This window comes from Caenorhabditis remanei, chromosome II (genome assembly GCF_010183535.1).
Source record: "Caenorhabditis remanei strain PX506 chromosome II, whole genome shotgun sequence".
Classification (NCBI taxonomy): Eukaryota; Metazoa; Nematoda; class Chromadorea; order Rhabditida; family Rhabditidae; genus Caenorhabditis; species Caenorhabditis remanei.
The window spans coordinates 15,967,346-15,988,052 of record NC_071329.1 but is presented as its reverse complement, the minus strand read 5'-3'; the positions used below and the strand labels follow the sequence as shown (position 1 = coordinate 15,988,052).

The 20,707-nt window shown below is 37.1% G+C and overlaps 1 protein-coding gene across 1 annotated transcript; it reads left to right on the top strand.

Moving 5' to 3' along the window:
- Positions 1-12,746: 12,746 nt before the first annotated feature.
- Positions 12,747-16,018, top strand: GCK72_007274 (uncharacterized protein; the record flags this gene model as incomplete). The annotated part of the gene is made up of 4 exons (XM_053726080.1): positions 12,747-12,811; positions 13,361-13,684; positions 14,863-15,594; positions 15,709-16,018. The coding sequence occupies 4 exons, from the start codon at positions 12,747-12,749 to the stop codon at positions 16,016-16,018; spliced, it is 1,431 nt and encodes a 476-aa protein (XP_053590274.1).
- Between the last annotated feature and the right edge of the window lie 4,689 nt (positions 16,019-20,707).

Genomic DNA, 20,707 nt, shown 5'->3' with positions numbered 1-20,707 from the left:
GTTTATCAGACATTGTTTTTGGCAACTCACCGGCGTTATCACTCCTTAAATGAACACGAAGTATACCGACATGCTTGAGCTCTTGCAACACATGTTTGAGGATGAGTAGCACCGTCGTTGAATCCTGTAGAAAAATCACGGGAGTGACTACACATTCGAATAGTCTTACTTGAATTTCATGCTTTGTTATGTGAACAAAGTTGTGCTGCCGCAAATTTCCATCCTTGTCAATGTTAAGAGCATTAGTTACATGAACACTAATTCCACTTTTCCCAAAGTAATCAGATTGAGGTTCAACAGCTTGTTTTGGTATAACTTTTTGGGACCAATCTAATGTTAAAAATGCGTCATTGCTCTGCAGGCTATCAATGATTTGCTGACGGATGTGGTTGGCGTGCTTATTTCTGACCTAAATACAAGAACAACATTAAATTTTTCTTACTTCCACGTACCTGATGTTTCTTCAGCTCAATAACATTTTTCTCAGCTGTTTTAACATCATCCAGAAAAACTGTCAGTTCCGTTTCAGATTTTACGTTTTTTTCATCATCTGATGACCACAAAGTTTTTAATTTAGCTGATTTGAGTAGGTTTGACACGGTATTAATCAAGTCATCAAATACATCTCGTATTGCTTGACATCGTTCACACATATCTTTGTCATGGTCATGCGAATTTTTTCCATCGAGACAGACTGAAGCATGGTTTTTCTCAATAGGATCGGAGAGAGCAAACTTTATGCAATGGTCTGATATCTGAAATTAATCTTGATAGATCTAAATGTAGTTTTTGTTTACCTTTGACTCGAATTTCAAATAAAGTTTAAAGTCCGTTTGCAAGTATACTTTTGAATCGTGAAGACGTTTATGGAAATTTTTTCGGTTGGCCCGTCTATGTATCCAGCGGCTTTCATTTTTTCCAAAATTTCTGACAGATTTTCGAAAGACTGAAAATGAAATGTAATCATTCTGCTTTTTAAATGTTCTTACGTCTAGAGCATCACTTATAAAATAGTCCACGCACTCCAATGCTTCCCTTGTTGTTGCCTTACATTTGTCCAATATTTTGAAAAGAGTGCTCCGACTCATCAACTCTTCTTTCTCGCCTTTTTCCGTCTTCATTTTTATATACATTTCCACAATCTATTCAGTAAACGTTTTTTGGGTTTTTAAATGCTCTCTTACCTCTATAGCCCTGACATTGCGAAGCGAATTAGAAATATCCAGTTTAGTGCCATCAGACTTTGTGAGGGTTCTTCTCCCATATGGCAGGTCAGATCGAACCAGTGGGCTGTAAAACACTAGTCAGGATCAGAGTGATTTCAATAATTTACCTTGTGATGAAATCAATGAAAGAAACAACATCTTCTTTCACAAACTTTTGTCGCAATGGAGACGTATACGGAGTTCTGTTGAGAAAAAAACTGTACCTACGCGATTTTGTGTATTCATAGCGTGTTAGCTCCGGAAAATATTTTAAAACGGTCGAATAGGGCAGCGTTGAAGTGACTAAGGAGAGAATACTTCTTTTTTCCTTTCGAGTTGTCAACTTGGAATGCTCCAGAACAATACTTCCCATCAATTCCTCAAACAATTCGGATCTGACTGTCGTCCACTGGTTGCCTTCCAGGTCGAGCAAAAATGTTTTTAATTCTTTAGAGTTCCCAGGAGCCAATAGTTCTAATGCTTCGGAAACAAGTTTGTTCATTGCAGATGCCTTTATCATCTTGGATCTTCGACTTAGTTGAGAAAACGGTTTTCGGCTTACGATTCTTTCGATCCCCAAAGATTTTGCCCATTCGAAAAATTTTGTATCACATACACCGTCGTTGTGTTCTGGATTTTCCGCTGGCGATTGAGAATTTGTGTCATAATTCTCATCAACGTCCATGACTTGATCACTTGTACATGATTGGGAATCGGTGCTGTATTTTTCGACAGCAGATCGCAAACGCTTAGAAACCGGTGCATCCATTGAAATAGAACTTTCGAACAAACTTATGCATTGCGCTACTGACACAAAATCTTTATGGAATTTGCAGAGAGCTGAAAACAAATTCATGTATAATAATAGATAAATATTAAAACTCACGTGTTCCAATATGTACATGAGAATGATGATCATGCAAAAGTCTTTGAGCTTCATCACGAGTCAGAACATCGGAGCCAACTTTAGGAATAGTTAGTGTTGAATGAGGGTTAACATCGGAAGGCATCCCACACTTGAATTGAACTTTTTCCGAAACATGCTCTTTTCGAATATGTTTGGGGTTTTGAGTGGTTGCCCACTCAGTAACTAGCTCTTTCAAATGTTGATCGCAGACCATTCGATTACCAACTTCTTCATTGACTTCAGGGTTGTTGTAATCATGATACTCTGCCGCTCCCCGAGCAGCCAATAGATCCATCTCATTTTGGACGCCGAACATTTTTCCTTTGAAAGTGTCCAGAAGAGAAGACCATCTGAATAAAATATGCGGATATTTGAAATGTAGGGAAAAAAACTTACTTTACTAAATTTCCTTAACAATTTGTGCTCACTTTTGTAAACGAGTTCCTTTCCTTTTGTTCCAATTCAGATTTTCTTACTTTCGAAAAATAACAGCTAGACGATGTAGATTCATCTGGGACATTAATAGATGAGGAAGATTGGGAAATATCCGGGGTAGTAGAACCTTGTTGATTCAAATTCTCTTCAGGTTGTTCAGTTTTCATTTTTTTTGATGGAATAACGTCATCCGGAGGTAAACTAGAGACCAATCCAATAGAAAAGAGCAACAAGAAAAAATTCATGACGCAGTCCAGAATAAAATGTGTACACTTTTTCCGCGGTTGTATACTGCAAGGCGTTGAGGCTTCCTTGTATCGCGTGACCAGAGGAAAATGAGAAAAACAAAATAAAAGCTCCTCTCTTCTTCCCTTCTTCTCTTCTCCCCATGGGACTCCGAGTGTAGCGAGAATGAGCAGAAACCACCGCTTGAAATCGAAACAAAGTAAAGCCGACAAAAAATTGAGCAAGAAAACAAAAAATAAACAAGAATTCGCAATAAATATAAAGGAAAAGGTTCTTAACCACAATGGCATTAAAAATAATGGGAGTTTTTATAATCTGAATAGATTGTGAATAGTTCGCTTGAGTCTGTGTCTGAACAAACATATTGTTTTGTTTATTATAAAAAATAATTGATCAATAACCCCACCAAAGACGAAATAAATCATTAATTTTCATTGGCCGCTCTTACGCGACACCTGGAAACCAGATACCGCGCAATCAAAGTTTTGCACTAAACTTAATATTTATATGTGATGATGAAGAGAAAAACATTAAGTAATAATACAAAAAATGCTGGAAATAACACGGAGTATGCATTTCTAAAATAAAATTTCAAAAATTTCAAAAAAAAATTTTTTAAGTTTTTTCTAGTTTAAATTTGAACCCTTCAGCCGAGGTTTTTTTTTAATGAATTTTTTTTTAATCGATAGGAAAAATAATAACAAATGTAAAAAAAATAATTTTGGAATACGGAAATTTTGTTTAAGGATACCAATTTTGGATTTTTTCAAAAAATCGGTCAGAAAAGTGTGTTTTTTGGTCATAACTCGGTTAAATTTTTTTAAATAATTTTGAAACTTCGTGAAATGAATACTCTATTCCTATCCAACAAACGCTAAAAATTTCAGCTTTTCCCGATCAATTCTCAAAAAGTTCATTTTTTGACCTATGAGCACCTACCGTACTACAGTAACCCGGAGCTGCGACCCAATATTGTGTATATGTGTTGCACATGTCCTCATATACGTTCTTTGAAAGTTTCAAAGCTGTGGCTATCTTAGCCGCCCTACGCCCCTACCTACAGTGACCTTGATCGAGTCTTACAGAGAATGCGTTATATGAGGACATGTGCAACACATATACACAATATTGGGTCGCAGCTCCGGGTTACTGTAGTACGGTAGGTGCTCATAGGTCAAAAAATGAACTTTTTGAGAATTGATCGGGAAAAGCTGAAATTTTTAGCGTTTGTTGGATAGGAATAGAGTATTCATTTCACGAAGTTTCAAAATTATTTAAAAAAATTTAACCGAGTTATGACCAAAAAACACACTTTTCTGACCGATTTTTTGAAAAAATCCAAAATTGGTATCCTTAAACAAAATTTCCGTATTCCAAAATTATTTTTTTTACATTTGTTATTATTTTTCCTATCGATTAAAAAAAAATTCATTAAAAAAAACCTCGGCTGAAGGGTTCAAATTTAAACTAGAAAAAACTTAAAAAATTTTTTTTGAAATTTTTGAAATTTTATTTTAGAAATGCATACTCCGTGTTATTTCCAGCATTTTTTGTATTATTACTTAATGTTTTTCTCTTCATCATCACATATAAATATTAAGTTTAGTGCAAAACTTTGATTGCGCGGTATCTGGTTTCCAGGTGTCGCGTAACTCGGCTGCTTTCCGCTACAGTTGTGCAGCACTAACGCAGCAGTTATTCGTAGAGTTTACTCCTGCTGCGTCAGAGGCGCGCAAGTGTTGCATGAATGCTGCACAGTTGTTGCATCCGTGCTGCCGGCGTGCTGCATGCGCTCATTACTTCTCGTTTCTAATCAGTATATTTAATTTGTGAACAGAATAACAGAAACAACAATTAATATTTATTTTAAGAATATAAAATTTAAAGAAATAAAAGCGAAAACAAAAAACTTAGAAATGTCATTGAAGTTCCATGTTGACCGACAGTCGATGAAGTTTCCAAGTTTCTTATATCTGTAGACGTCCGGTGCCCCAAGCTCATCGACTCTAGAACTGAAAAAGAATATTTCAATGAAATTCGGTTGGGAAACAACTCACATTTTTAGATCATCTCTTGCTGAAAACGCTTCAAAAGTCCAAATTTTTTATCGAATAGGCGAATTATGTTGATCAGCTGCTCTCTCTGACTCGTTTTTGCCATCCAGACACATTCTTCTTCTGAAAAATAATATTTTCAAAAAATAGAGTAAAAATAAGTCGGAAAAATGATAAAACTTGTCAAATAGACAATAAATAATCATTGGAAAAAATGGAAAAATGCAGCCAAAGTCCAATTTGCATTGGAGCGAATATACAGTTGCTGCACGACTGTTGTGAGATTGTTGCACAACTGGTGCATGCCCCAAAAACAAGAGAACCATCAAACGCAGTGACGTGAAAGCTGTGTAACTGTTGCATATGTTCTGATTTTTCCTAATTGCTGTGGAACTGTTGCAATCTTGTCGCGTAACTGTTGCAAAAGCTGTGAATGCTGCGTAACTGTTGCGGGAAGTAGCCGAGAAGAGCGGCCAATGAAAATTAATGATTTATTTCGTCTTTGGTGGGGTTATTGATCAATTATTTTTTATAATAAACAAAACAATATGTTTGTTCAGACACAGACTCAAGCGAACTATTCACAATCTATTCAGATTATAAAAACTCCCATTATTTTTAATGCCATTGTGGTTAAGAACCTTTTCCTTTATATTTATTGCGAATTCTTGTTTATTTTTTGTTTTCTTGCTCAATTTTTTGTCGGCTTTACTTTGTTTCGATTTCAAGCGGTGGTTTCTGCTCATTCTCGCTACACTCGGAGTCCCATGGGGAGAAGAGAAGAAGGGAAGAAGAGAGGAGCTTTTATTTTGTTTTTCTCATTTTCCTCTGGTCACGCGATACAAGGAAGCCTCAACGCCTTGCAGTATACAACCGCGGAAAAAGTGTACACATTTTATTCTGGACTGCGTCATGAATTTTTTCTTGTTGCTCTTTTCTATTGGATTGGTCTCTAGTTTACCTCCGGATGACGTTATTCCATCAAAAAAAATGAAAACTGAACAACCTGAAGAGAATTTGAATCAACAAGGTTCTACTACCCCGGATATTTCCCAATCTTCCTCATCTATTAATGTCCCAGATGAATCTACATCGTCTAGCTGTTATTTTTCGAAAGTAAGAAAATCTGAATTGGAACAAAAGGAAAGGAACTCGTTTACAAAAGTGAGCACAAATTGTGGAGGAAATTTAGTAAAGTAAGTTTTTTTCCCTACATTTCAAATATCCGCATATTTTATTCAGATGGTCTTCTCTTCTGGACACTTTCAAAGGAAAAATGTTCGGCGTCCAAAATGAGATGGATCTATTGGCTGCTCGGGGAGCGGCAGAGTATCATGATTACAACAACCCTGAAGTCAATGAAGAAGTTGGTAATCGAATGGTCTGCGATCAACATTTGAAAGAGCTAGTTACTGAGTGGGCAACCACTCAAAACCCCAAACATATTCGAAAAGAGCATGTTTCGGAAAAAGTTCAATTCAAGTGTGGGATGCCTTCCGATGTTAACCCTCATTCAACACTAACTATTCCTAAAGTTGGCTCCGATGTTCTGACTCGTGATGAAGCTCAAAGACTTTTGCATGATCATCATTCTCATGTACATATTGGAACACGTGAGTTTTAATATTTATCTATTATTATACATGAATTTGTTTTCAGCTCTCTGCAAATTCCATAAAGATTTTGTGTCAGTAGCGCAATGCATAAGTTTGTTCGAAAGTTCTATTTCAATGGATGCACCGGTTTCTAAGCGTTTGCGATCTGCTGTCGAAAAATACAGCACCGATTCCCAATCATGTACAAGTGATCAAGTCATGGACGTTGATGAGAATTATGACACAAATTCTCAATCGCCAGCGGAAAATCCAGAACACAACGACGGTGTATGTGATACAAAATTTTTCGAATGGGCAAAATCTTTGGGGATCGAAAGAATCGTAAGCCGAAAACCGTTTTCTCAACTAAGTCGAAGATCCAAGATGATAAAGGCATCTGCAATGAACAAACTTGTTTCCGAAGCATTAGAACTATTGGCTCCTGGGAACTCTAAAGAATTAAAAACATTTTTGCTCGACCTGGAAGGCAACCAGTGGACGACAGTCAGATCCGAATTGTTTGAGGAATTGATGGGAAGTATTGTTCTGGAGCATTCCAAGTTGACAACTCGAAAGGAAAAAAGAAGTATTCTCTCCTTAGTCACTTCAACGCTGCCCTATTCGACCGTTTTAAAATATTTTCCGGAGCTAACACGCTATGAATACACAAAATCGCGTAGGTACAGTTTTCTTCTCAACAGAACTCCGTATACGTCTCCATTGCGACAAAAGTTTGTGAAAGAAGATGTTGTTTCTTTCATTGATTTCATCACAAGGTAAATTATTGAAATCACTCTGATCCTGACTAGTGTTTTACAGCCCACTGGTTCGATCTGACCTGCCATATGGGAGAAGAACCCTCACAAAGTCTGATGGCACTAAACTGGATATTTCTAATTCGCTTCGCAATGTCAGGGCTATAGAGGTAAGAGAGCATTTAAAAACCCAAAAAACGTTTACTGAATAGATTGTGGAAATGTATATAAAAATGAAGACGGAAAAAGGCGAGAAAGAAGAGTTGATGAGTCGGAGCACTCTTTACAAAATATTGGACAAATGTAAGGCAACAACAAGGGAAGCATTGGAGTGCGTGGACTATTTTATAAGTGATGCTCTAGACGTAAGAACATTTAAAAAGCAGAATGATTACATTTCATTTTCAGTCTTTCGAAAATCTGTCAGAAATTTTGGAAAAAATGAAAGCCGCTGGATACATAGACGGGCCAACCGAAAAAAATTTCCATAAACGTCTTCACGATTCAAAAGTATACTTGCAAACGGACTTTAAACTTTATTTGAAATTCGAGTCAAAGGTAAACAAAAACTACATTTAGATCTATCAAGATTAATTTCAGATATCAGACCATTGCATAAAGTTTGCTCTCTCCGATCCTATTGAGAAAAACCATGCTTCAGTCTGTCTCGATGGAAAAAATTCGCATGACCATGACAAAGATATGTGTGAACGATGTCAAGCAATACGAGATGTATTTGATGACTTGATTAATACCGTGTCAAACCTACTCAAATCAGCTAAATTAAAAACTTTGTGGTCATCAGATGATGAAAAAAACGTAAAATCTGAAACGGAACTGACAGTTTTTCTGGATGATGTTAAAACAGCTGAGAAAAATGTTATTGAGCTGAAGAAACATCAGGTACGTGGAAGTAAGAAAAATTTAATGTTGTTCTTGTATTTAGGTCAGAAATAAGCACGCCAACCACATCCGTCAGCAAATCATTGATAGCCTGCAGAGCAACGACGCATTTTTAACATTAGATTGGTCCCAAAAAGTTATACCAAAACAAGCTGTTGAACCTCAATCTGATTACTTTGGGAAAAGTGGAATTAGTGTTCATGTAACTAATGCTCTTAACATTGACAAGGATGGAAATTTGCGGCAGCACAACTTTGTTCACATAACAAAGCATGAAATTCAAGTAAGACTATTCGAATGTGTAGTCACTCCCGTGATTTTTCTACAGGATTCAACGACGGTGCTACTCATCCTCAAACATGTGTTGCAAGAGCTCAAGCATGTCGGTATACTTCGTGTTCATTTAAGGAGTGATAACGCCGGTGAGTTGCCAAAAACAATGTCTGATAAACATTTTTCTAAAGGTTGTTATCATTCGACACGAACACTCACTTCTCTTCCTGCAATTTCAAAGAAAGTGGGAGTTGAGATACTCAGCTTCACATTCAGCGAGGCTCAAGGGGGGAAAGGTAGAATAACTTAATGAGAATGACATTGCGACAGTGTTATGTTTTGCAGGCGCTGCGGATAGAGCCGCGGCTGAATACAAAACAAAACTGAGAACGTGGCTGGGTTCGGGGAAGAATGCAGAGACTCCCGATCAATTGTTTTTGGCTCTAACCGAGGGCCGATTTCCTAAAGCAATGTCGTCGTATTTGTGCTCAATCGACTTTTCAACAGTGAAAAATGAGAACATTGAGATCAAAGGAATTCAGAACATGTACGATTTTCAATTCAACAATAGTAACTCCGAGATGATTTCAAGAAAATTTGGACTAATTGGAGAAGGAACTAAGCATGACAGCAGGAAATTTGTTGCCGTGAAAGGAACAATGACGATTGAAACATCTGGAGGATACGGGATATCGGACCATGAAACCTTTTGGAAATCATCAAAATGTTCGAAAAAATGTTCTGAAGAAGATATCGAAGTCCAAACCGCTGCTGATGAGATTATTCCTTTCAATGACGTTGATGTTGATCAAGGAGAACATACTCCCAGACAAATGGAGTCAGCCGTTTTTGAGTGCCCAGAAGAAGGGTGTACAGCCGTGTTTACAAAATATGGAAATCTAGAGCGCCATCTGGCACTAGGTAAACACCAGTTAGTTCCAGAGAAAGAGACATTATTAGACTTTGCTATGGAACGATATGCTGAAAATATTGAAGGTCTGAGAGAACACTCAACTCCGAATACTTTGAAGGATGCGCTGACAACACTTCCCGCTGGAGTTCTACCATTTTCTAATGAGAAAGGATGGGCAATTCCTAGCAAGAAGGTTTACAAGAAATATAACAAGGATGTGGTTCAGTTTGTTATGAAAAAGTTTGAAGACTCTTCCAAGAAGAAACTGAAGATTTATCCCAAAATTATTGCGAAAGAACTCCGCGAACAAAAAAAAGATGGGACATTGCAATTTGCACCGGACACTTGGCTCAATTACAAGCAAATTTCGAATCTTTATCATACATTTGGAAGGAAGTCAAGAGAACTAGAAGAAAAGAAGAAGAAAGAAAAGAAAACGTCAAAGGGCAACCAAAGCACTGGAACTCAAGTTCCTCCAACAATTCCATCTTCTATTCGTACTCCTCAGAACAGAGCGTCTGCTACTCGCAAACCAAAAACAACTTCTACTGGAGAGGAATCAAAAACACGCTCACGGAGAGAAACAACAGAAGAATTAGTGGATCTAGTTTTGGAAGAGCTCAATCAGAAAGAATACGACGACTCAGAAGAAATTTACGATGAAATCAGTGAAGAAAATCAGGATTTCTATCACCTTATTGAAGAAATCGAAAAAAAAAAAAGACATTTTCAATTCTTAACTTTTGTAAAAGATTAATGTACCATTTAAGTGAATATATTCTGACTTCTCATTGAATTAAAAAAAAGTTACGTAATAACTGTATAACTGGGAGTTTTTATAATCTGAATAGATTGTGAATAGTTCGCTTGAGTCTGTGTCTGAACAAACATATTGTTTTGTTTATTATAAAAAATAATTGATCAATAACCCCACCAAAGACGAAATAAATCATTAATTTTCATTGGCCGCTCTTACGCGACACCTGGAAACCAGATACCGCGCAATCAAAGTTTTGCACTAAACTTAATATTTCTATGTGATGATGAAGAGAAAAACATTAAGTAATAATACAAAAAATGCTGGAAATAACACGGAGTATGCATTTCTAAAATAAAATTTCAAAAATTTCAAAAAAAATTTTTTTAGTTTTTTCTAGTTTAAATTTGAACCCTTCAGCCGAGGTTTTTTTTAATGAATTTTTTTTTAATTGATAGGAAAAATAATAACAAATGTAAAAAAAATAATTTTGGAATACGGAAATTTTGTTTAAGGATACCAATTTTGGATTTTTTCAAAAAATCGGTCAGAAAAGTGTGTTTTTTGGTCATAACTCGGTTAAATTTTTTTAAATAATTTTGAAACTTCGTGAAATGAATACTCTATTCCTATCCAACAAACGCTAAAAATTTCAGCTTTTCCCGATCAATTCTCAAAAAGTTCATTTTTTGACCTATGAGCACCTACCGTACTACAGTAACCCGGAGCTGCGACCCAATATTGTGTATATGTGTTACCGAAGGTCCATAGTACATGTTTATATAACAAACTTTCCCTAGTACCTCTGTTGCTCGAGTCTTACAGAGAACGCGTTATATACGTTCTTTGAAAGTTTCAAAGCTGTGGCTATCTTAGCCGCCCTACGCCCCTACCTACAGTGACCTTGATCGAGTCTTACAGAGAATGCGTTACATAAGGGTCCCCCCTTATGAAAAAAATTTTTTCACGAAAAATTCGAAAAAAAAATTTGCTTCGAAAACAATCAGAATATTGATAAAACACATGAAATAAACCAATTCCAAAATTTTACACCTCAGAAATTGGTTTGAACAGATTTCGTTGTTTTCTTCATCAAAATTTTTTTCCCATTTTTTGACGTTTCCGTCAATAATTTGTACAGAAGCCATAAAATTTCAACTGATGTACTTAATTCTCGCAATATTTAACATACGATCCAATTAAAATCATTAGAAAACAAGGGGACCATGTTGAGATATTCTCATTTATTTCGAAAATCACAAAGGGTCCCCCCCATGGAAAAAAAATTTTATCGAAAAAATAATGCGACATTATTTTTATGCAAAAACGTTCAAAACTTTTTCACAAACGGTTTTGTAATATTTCATCAAAACTCTGAACGTTTTTGCATAAAAATGATGTCGAATTATTTTTTCGATAAAATTTTTTGTCCATGGGGGGACCCTTATGTGATTTTCGAAATAAATGAGAATATCTCAACATGGTCCCCTTGTTTTTTGATGATTTTAATTGGATCGTATGTTAAATATTGCGGGAATTTAGTACATCAGTTGAAATTTTATGGCTTCTGTACAAATTATTGATGAAAACCTCAAAAAATGGGAAAAAAATTTTGATGAAGGAAAATTCGAAATCTGTTCAAATCAATTTCTGAGGTGTAAAATTTTGGAATTGGTTTATTTCATGTGTTTTATCAATATTCTGATTGTTTTCGAAGCAAATTTTTTTTTCGAATTTTTCGTGAAAAATTTTTTTTCATAAGGGGGGACCCTTATGTGATTTTTGAAAAAATCGAAATATCTCAAAATGGCCCCCTACTTTTTGATGATTTTAATTGGATTTAATAAAACACCTTGCGGGGAATATGAATACGATTTAAAATTTTATGGCTTCTAGAGGGAATTTTTGAGAAAAGTTGAAAAAACATAAAAGTGAAATTCACTTGAACTGTTTCTGGGGTGCCTGGAGGGCTGAAAAGTTGTGTAGAAGTAGTCAAAAACACTTCTAACATGTACCGAAAGTTTCGCAGAGTTATCTGGAAAATTGAAATTTTTATGAATTTTTGGGTGAAAAGTCGATTATTGGGCATAAATTCCTATGATGACGTCATAGGGGACTGGTGACATATTTTTTGTAAATCACTACAATAGGGGTACATATGCTGTAAAAAGAGTTTGGATTGAAACAACTTTTTGCAACTGTGCCAAGAGGAATCCTCATCTTACAGACAACGCCTCTTAATGATCGAGTTTAGAGGACACACATCTATTAATGCCATTCAAATGCGTAGCATCGTTTCGGTCCGCGAGATGTGACGTGAAAAGGAAGTTCATGAAGAATTGAATCTGAAACCCCAAAAATCTTTCGGAAATGTCGATCAACGAAATCTTGAGAACTATGCCAACATGCGATCCCATCGAATTGCGAATTCGCGTCGTCATCTAATCCACCGGAAGACGAAAGACGCCGACGAAGAATATCAGAGCTCCGTTCCATTTCTTGAAAGTCTCTCAGGTGTTAATTGACACAGATTAGATCTAAGTCACTCAACATTTGCATATCCACGTCATCACCTTCAAGGCTCTGCAAACAAATCCCCTCCTCGTGAAGACGAGACCGTCACCTCCTCCTCCCGTTGTGTACGACAATCGATATTTCTTGTCAACTTTCCACTATATTTTAGCCTTCAAACTTACTACTATCATGACGAAGCCATGGACGTACTTGAGCTTGAAAGCTGTCTTTCAATACATGGATGTGAATAAGCGGTTAGTTTTCGTATTGATACAATACCATGAATAGAATACTCACAGCAGTGCAAGGCGTATGGTACGCAACAAGAAGATTTGATTTTTTTCCGAGCCGCGTTGCGTGTGCGTTGCAGTTTATATTGGAAGATTTGACAAATAAACGTAAAGTTTGAACTTTACGCCTCGCACTTGTGTGGATCCTTTCATCTTTCATATTTCTTCAATTTTTGTGGAACTCTCTCAGACTGGAACTCAATTCCCATTGCCCAGCGCTTCGGTTAGTCGAACTCTCAGCGCTGTTGATCTTGAAATCTCTGACTCTCGAAAAAGAGAAAATTGTAGTCAACGATGTCTGCTACAAAGTGAAATCAACAGAAAGGATCAAAACAATTTTAGACGGCAGGAAACATGTTCGCGTGGAATTTTTGAAAATTCGCAATTCAAGTGTTCTCCCAGAAAACCTGAAAATCAGAACGAGGAGGTTGGACTCTGGAGACAAAGACCTCGAAGTGGTGCTTCCTTTTAACGGGAAGCTAGTTCTTTTGATAAACTAGCTTCCCGTTAAAGTGAGGATAAGGAGAAGCATCAGAAGGCGAAAAGGATGGTGGATCGTGCTGGAGAGATTGTGAAGCGGATTCACGAGTTGATGGAGACAATTGCAAAGAAGTCAAATAACGTGAAGGAGAATTCCACGTCAGATGAGAAGGTTGGAGCAGATCAAGGCGAGCGAGGTGAGAACTTGGCTCTGAGCATCGGCACCGCTTTCAGATGGTTCATCGAGGGATGCAGGAGGAATGCTGCGGTAAAGAGGAGTGTTGAAGTGGATGAAGAGGATGAAGAGCCACGTGTCAAAAGTGTGAAGAAACGAGAAGTGGAAGATGTGCCCGGAAGGTATGAGAGCTCCGGGTGGGCGAAGAATATTCAAATGTGTGCGGATCTTTTTAAGAAGTGAAGGATCTTTTTAAATTTGATTTTTATGACTCTGCTTTTCTCGGTTCTTTATGTTTTGTACCTATTTTCCATGTTTATCAACTGTCACTTTCCACGTTTCTTTTCAATTTCCTTCTGTTTCCCATGGCCAATTAATAAATTTTCTGCCCAAACATGCTGCCCATTGTATAATTGAGATGTCCGACAGCTGAGGTTGCCCTCTCATTAAAAAGAGCCCCGCTAGGTGATGCCAGATCTCCATCAAGATGCAAAGACTGATATGAAGGGATAATTGGGTGGGAAAATCATGATTCATAAGGGTATACAGCTGGCAGGCATACTTGCGAAATCTCGGCCCGGGCGGGTGAAAAAATGTGCATTTTTTCACAAAATTTGTTGCCATTTTTTGGAATGTTCATCAAAAATAGTCAACAATTGTAGGTTCGACTTTTAATCAAAACTTGAAAACATAGTCGGAAACTCGGCTTTTTTGCAAGAAATTCAATTTTTCTCAAAAAAGTTCAATTTTCACTGTTTGTACTGAAACCCGAGCCGGGCAGAAAATTTTCAAATTGGCCCGGCTTGTCGCAAGTATGCCGGCGGAGTACTGTAATGAGAATAACTGAAAACAAAGAAGACGCAACACCTGTATTTTAGACATTTCAGGTTAAATTACTCACAACAAGGGTGCTCCATCGGAAATAAAATTAAAGAAAAACCGGTTTTTCTTCCTCCCGGTTAAACTCTACCGGGTTTTCAAAAACAAAAACCGGTGAAAATCGATTTTCTTCGGTTTGCACCGGTGAAGAAACCAGTGAAAAAACCTTCTTTTTTTCATTTTTCAGATCTTCTCATCTCCCACTACCTCGACGTTTCCCATAAGTGGATTAGACATTTCACACTTCCTCCTCTGCAAGTCCACCTAATAACCAAGACAGCTGGTCTTGGTTAGGTTGCTAATCTAGTAGTAGTAGTAGTCCAGCAATTTCTTATTCTCCCTTCGACAGACACTCAATATGCAACCCGCTCTGTCGTATTTATCTACAGAATGTGTTTTGAAATTTTTAGATTCGAATAAGAGGTAAACATTAATAAGATTCCAGACGTTTTTATTCTAGTCTACAAACTCATTTTTACAGAATTCAACTCTCCCTCCGATGCCTGGCACTCCACCAAGTTGAGAAGTCAGTCCCCCTATACTTGGATCGTCTCTGTCTCGATCACTTCCGGATCACCATCAACCACATCAATTTCCATGTCTCCTCGAAGCAAATAACCGCTCATTCGAAAAGAGTCAAACGCCAAATACCTCTACCTAGTCACATGACGAGAGCTCAAGTATTCAGAAGGTTGATGGATGCACTATTGAAAGATAGATATGAAATCTCAGTGAATGAGATGACTTTCAGAGTTTATCTTCTCGATCTGTTCCCACTGCCAGAGAACATGAGGGTTAAAGTCAAGAGGCTTGACACGGGGCTTCTTGAACTAAAACGATTGATTCCAGTTATTAATCAAACAAGTTCCCCATTGAAAGAATTGAAATTTGTGGCAAGAAACCAAACAGATCTTCATATCCCTATGGTTCATCGGGCTGAAAAGCTGGGGATCATTGATTTCAGTACCCACAAAAATAAAATTAACTGGGGGGTGATTTTAGTATTTCTGCCAAATAAAGAAATAGTTCTCAAACAGGCGAAATTGTCCGATAGAGAAGTAATGAGTGTTGTTGAAAGCTGGCTGGAAAGTAAGAGGGATATCGGAGCATCGTTCACATGGGAACGATATGAGAGCAAAACTGTTGAGAAGGTGATGAAGAAAGTGAGAAGATGTTTTGGAGGAAACGTTGCAGCGATGGAAGAAAACGAGAAGTAAGTAGAATAATGATATAGAACTGAAAATAAATGTTGTATTTTCAAAATTTACAATTTTGAATCTAGGATCAGAAATGTCAGGTTTAATGAAACCAACTATTTTCCTTTTAGATTATCTCCTTCCCTCGCCACACCTTGCCTTATTCTCCCGATGAACCCCACGTCTGAACTCATCCTCTATGGTACCGAAGAGAAAGGACTCGAAGGATTTACTTTCAACTTGAAAATGGAAATTTTCTCAGCTGCATCTATCAATTCATTTCATCAACATCATCTTTATCAGTTCTACGCCCAGGGGCAGGAATCAGAATTTTCTCTTGTTTTAAACTTTTTCCACGTTCCAATTCTGGCATTTATTGCAGGCTGGTTGATGGGCTACGCGAGTATTGACGTCATCAAAAACCCGTCAGTTCAATTTTGAAGTTTTGATTTCAATTATCATAATTATGTGTCACAAGTTTTAATAAACGTCCTGTCGATTTCGTTCTTCTTTTTTCTAGAAAATTCTTCTACTATCTCGACATTCCTAAAGGCAATAAACGGCAAGTTCACAAGGGAAGTACACGACGGACCGAGTTGAACTTTTTCTATAAATTTGACCATAAGTAATTTCGACCCCGAGGATTTCAAATCTGCAATAAAAATCTGCAAAGTGTTTCCGTGGACCGAGTTATGAGCCATCAAACTTTTCTTATGGTGAACATTTTACAACGAGAGACACGACCTGTATAAATGTCTGCCACAACCTAACCCCACGTTTTCCAACCATCGGTGGATCAACTCGCCCGGCTACCCTTCTTGATCCTTTCATAGATCGTTTTAATTGTTTTAATTGTGGTTTATTTTTGTAGCGAATAATAGTGTGTATGTTTGGTATCCCAATCTACTTTTTAATTTCTGCATTCTTTTCATTTTTTATTCTGTTTTCCTGAAAATTAAACATTTGAAAAGTTTGACATTTTTTTCATAATTTTCTTTATGAATAAAGTTTTCGTTTTTAAGTTTCAAAACGGTTTCAAATGCATAATAAGCAATACTCGATTTGAAGCTAAGCTGAAAAAATGTAGACTAACTATAAGAAATATTTTAATCGGGATAATTATAACTTTTGCTGTCTTCTATTAGGTTGATTCATAATTTTCTGCAATTTTTCGATAAAACTTTGCTTCTATTTTTTTAAATCCAGAAAGACTTCTCGAATTCAAAATATTGTTTATCAGCACCGATGGTCTTCTGACAAGATTTTAGTAGCATTCTGATTCTCTCCGCGTAGACCATCCATTTGAGATCATTTGAAGAGGTAACTTGCTTCTATTTGATATCCCCTTTTCATTCGGATTTTTTCCGGTTTAAATGACCTTGGAGTCAAGCAAAACGTTTTTTATCAGAGAGAAGAAGCCTGGATAAGTACGTTGAATTGAAAAAACTGTCCAGCCAGATGATAACAGTTTGTTGTGGGTTACTTTCTCAACACTTGAAAAAAGTGTTGTCATACCAAAAATGTCTTTGTGTTATATCTCCCCGTCTTGGAGTCACATGATTTTAAGTTTATTAAAATTTGAAACGTGAACATCTGATGTTACTTCCCTTACATTGTTCAGGAGTTCCTACCACTACTTCCAGAGTACTGAGTATCAGAGTCAAAAAACCACTTTTTCAGGTTTGAGAACACCCAGAGAGCGCAAATCTCAGTCCACACATTGTACTTTCCTCACATCGTTAGAATAAGAACTCCACTATTTATTGTTAATAAATAAATAGCCCGACCGTACGCGTGTTGGGTGGAAAAGTGCTAAGAACCAACTTAGGTCCAAGTGATGTGCCATCTCATATTGATTCAAAACGTGTGGTATGTAACGACGAACTTTCTCACTCCGATAAATAATTTCCATCCATGAACTACAGTTACATGAGTCACCTTAAAAGAAGTTGACAACCTACGTGTGGTTTGACACAGATTCCCTCATACGATTCCCTGCTATAACTCCAAATCTAGATCTGACTGCTGAAAGAGAAGAACTTCTTAAGTCAAATCCAAGTTTCTTGTTTCGAATCTTTTGAATCAAAATGTATTTGCGTTAAAACAAGGAGGCCTTTGTTAACATACATCAACAACTTTCTTTTGAATGACCTAGTTTTCAGACCAAAAACGAATGAAAACAAAATAACGTTTCAAAAACGCAAAAAAGTTGCTTGTAAATCAAAGCTCCGCTCTCGGCGGGAAAAAGATCCATATTTAAAACTTTGAAACTGTAACAAGTACTTGAGTTGGTCTACCAAACACAAAAAAGACCATATCGAAAAACGACTCCTGTGCCGAGAAAACAAAACGACAACCGGCAAGCTCGAAAATTGCAGAAAATTATGAATCAACCTAATATTATTCGAAAATCCCTCAGGTGTTAATTGACATAGATTAGATCCACGTCATTCATCGTCTGCATATCCACGTCACCACCTTCAAGGCTCAGCAAACAAATCTCCTCGTCGTGGTGTAGAGTAGAGACCGTCATCTCCTCATCTCTTGTGTACGACCAATCGATTTTTCTTGTCGACATCCCACAGTATTTGAATATTCAAACTTACTAACATCATGACGAAGCCATGGACGTACCTCAGCTTGAAAGCTGTCTTTCAATACATGGATGGTAATAAGCGGTCAGTTTTTGTTTTGATATTACAATACCAAGCAGTCGCGTTGCTTGCGCGCCGCGGTTTATATTGAAAAATACGACAAATAAACGTAACATTCGAACTTGGCACCCAGCCAAGTTTTTTTATCACCGTGGCAACCGTTGTGCGACTAAGCGCGGCGTTTCCGCGACCTTATGCTTTGCACTGCTGTGGATCATTTCATATTTCTTCAATTTTTTATATTTTCCGAAAAATTCCATTTCAGACTGGAACTAAATTTCCATTGTCCAGCACTTCGGTCTGCCGAATGCTCAGTGCCGTTGAACCTGCAATGCCTGACTTTCGAAAAAGAAAAAATTGTAGCCAACGGTGTTTGCTACAAGGTGGAGGGGTATCAAAATCACAAAGGATCAAAAAAATGGAGACAAAAAAAATGGGGATCAAAAAAGTGGAGACAAAAAAAAGTGGAATCAAAATCACTAAGAATCAAAACAATTTTGGACGGCAGAAAACATGTTCGCGTGGAAATTTTGAAAGTTCACAATTCAAGTGTGATCCCCGACAGCCTGAAAATTAGAACGAGGAACTTGGACTCTGGAGACTTAAACCTCGAAAGGGTGTTTTCTTTTATCAACAGATCTAGCTTTCCGTTAAAAAAACTGCGAGTGAACATTTCTAAAACTCGAAATCTCGAAAAGTATTTGGAATGCACTCAGACATTGATTCTTTTCGAGACTAACTACAATGGAGAAAATGCAGATTTGGTTCGAAACATTTTGCATGACCGCAAGAGCTCAAATATAGTGTTAGAGAACATTAGTTTGTCGAGTAATGATACGGTTACTCTCATCCAAAATTGGAGAAATAACCAGAAGAAAATAGGGACGGTCTTGACAATGCAGAATATATTCCGGATTGTACCGATAGTTTTTCCTGTTGGTGACGAATTTCCTTATGTTAACGAAATACTACAAGTTTCAAATGGAACCCATGCTAATTTAAACGATTCCGTTTTACAGTAAGTTTTAACTTTATTCTCCTACCCGCAAGTTGTCAGATCATGTCAAAAACCTTAAACCTTTTTTTTCTAGAAAAAATATGGATCGTCGTTGCATTTCGTTCCCGTTCAACGAGACGTCCGAGCTGGTTTTGTACAGTGTAAGAGATGGACCAATATGGAATAGAAGAACCAAACTTGAAGTGATGCCAATCACATCTACTGGACCAGAAACCCTTTTTGATATTTTCATAGATCTACTGATTTTTTCAAGTTATTTCATTTTACTGCTAATCGCCCTCATTCTTACAGCAGCAGTAGGCGTAGCAATCGAAAAAATGTGAACTTTTTGAGTGGGTCGTATTTAAGGCCAGTAATTTTATTATCAATTACATCACCAATCGCTTTTTTCTTCAATTTTGCAAAAATATCCTCTGTATTTCTCTTTCCTTCATTGTATTTTCACTCATTTTCTGACGTTAATACATCTACTTGATATGAAATAAACACTATAGTAAACAGTTACCATAAATACCATACTTGCAACGGGCCGGGTCGGGCCGATTTGAGAATTTTCACCGGCTTGACCCGGCCCGGCCCAGTCGGCCCGGATCACAGTACAAAAATTTGAAATTTTTAATTTTTTTGAAATTTTTTTTTGATTTTTTCGCAAAAAAGTCGAATCTTCGACTATGTTTTTACATATCGATAAAACTCAAGTGTACGTAGGATTTTTGACTATTTTTGATGTAAATTTCAAAAAAATATCGAAAAATTTTGTGAAAAAATTGTGCTGATATTTTGACTCCGGGCCGGCAACTTTCTCAACCGGCCCGGCCAACGGGCCGAGCCGGGCCGGGCCGATATTTTGCAAGTATGATAAATACTGTATTATAACGGCACCTGTAATAGAACGGCACCTGTATTATAACGGCACCCCGTCTCTACTCAGAATCCATAAAAATGTTTATCAGGGGGTTTTTTCTCGGTTCTGATTAGTAGCAACGTGTTTGGTCACTTCTAGATCAGCAAATAAAACGTCCAAAAAAGATTTTTCGTTCAATTTTAATGAGTTTCTGAAACCACAAAATTTCTCTCGGAGGCAGTTGAAAAATATAACGGCATGCCGTTATAATACAGTGTTTACGGTAAATCGATTTTGGGTTTCTACGTTATCACAAGAAGGAGGCCCTTCTTTACATATAGCTCACTAAACCCCGTCCCTTACTTTAGCTCTGTAACTCGATTTGTAACCGAGTGAGCTGAAATGAGATCAGTGAATCTATTAGGCTGGTGCATAAGTTTCTTTCTTTTTTTGAGGTTGAACTTTGACTCACGGTTTCTAGATACTGTGATTGTTTATCGACCCAAGCTTTTTTGCATTCTAATGGCCATCTCAGTGGCTAACAAATACAGTTTTAAGTTGGTGCCTAGACATTCCGCTCGTTAAAACGATGGTATTTTCTGTGGTCAACCAAA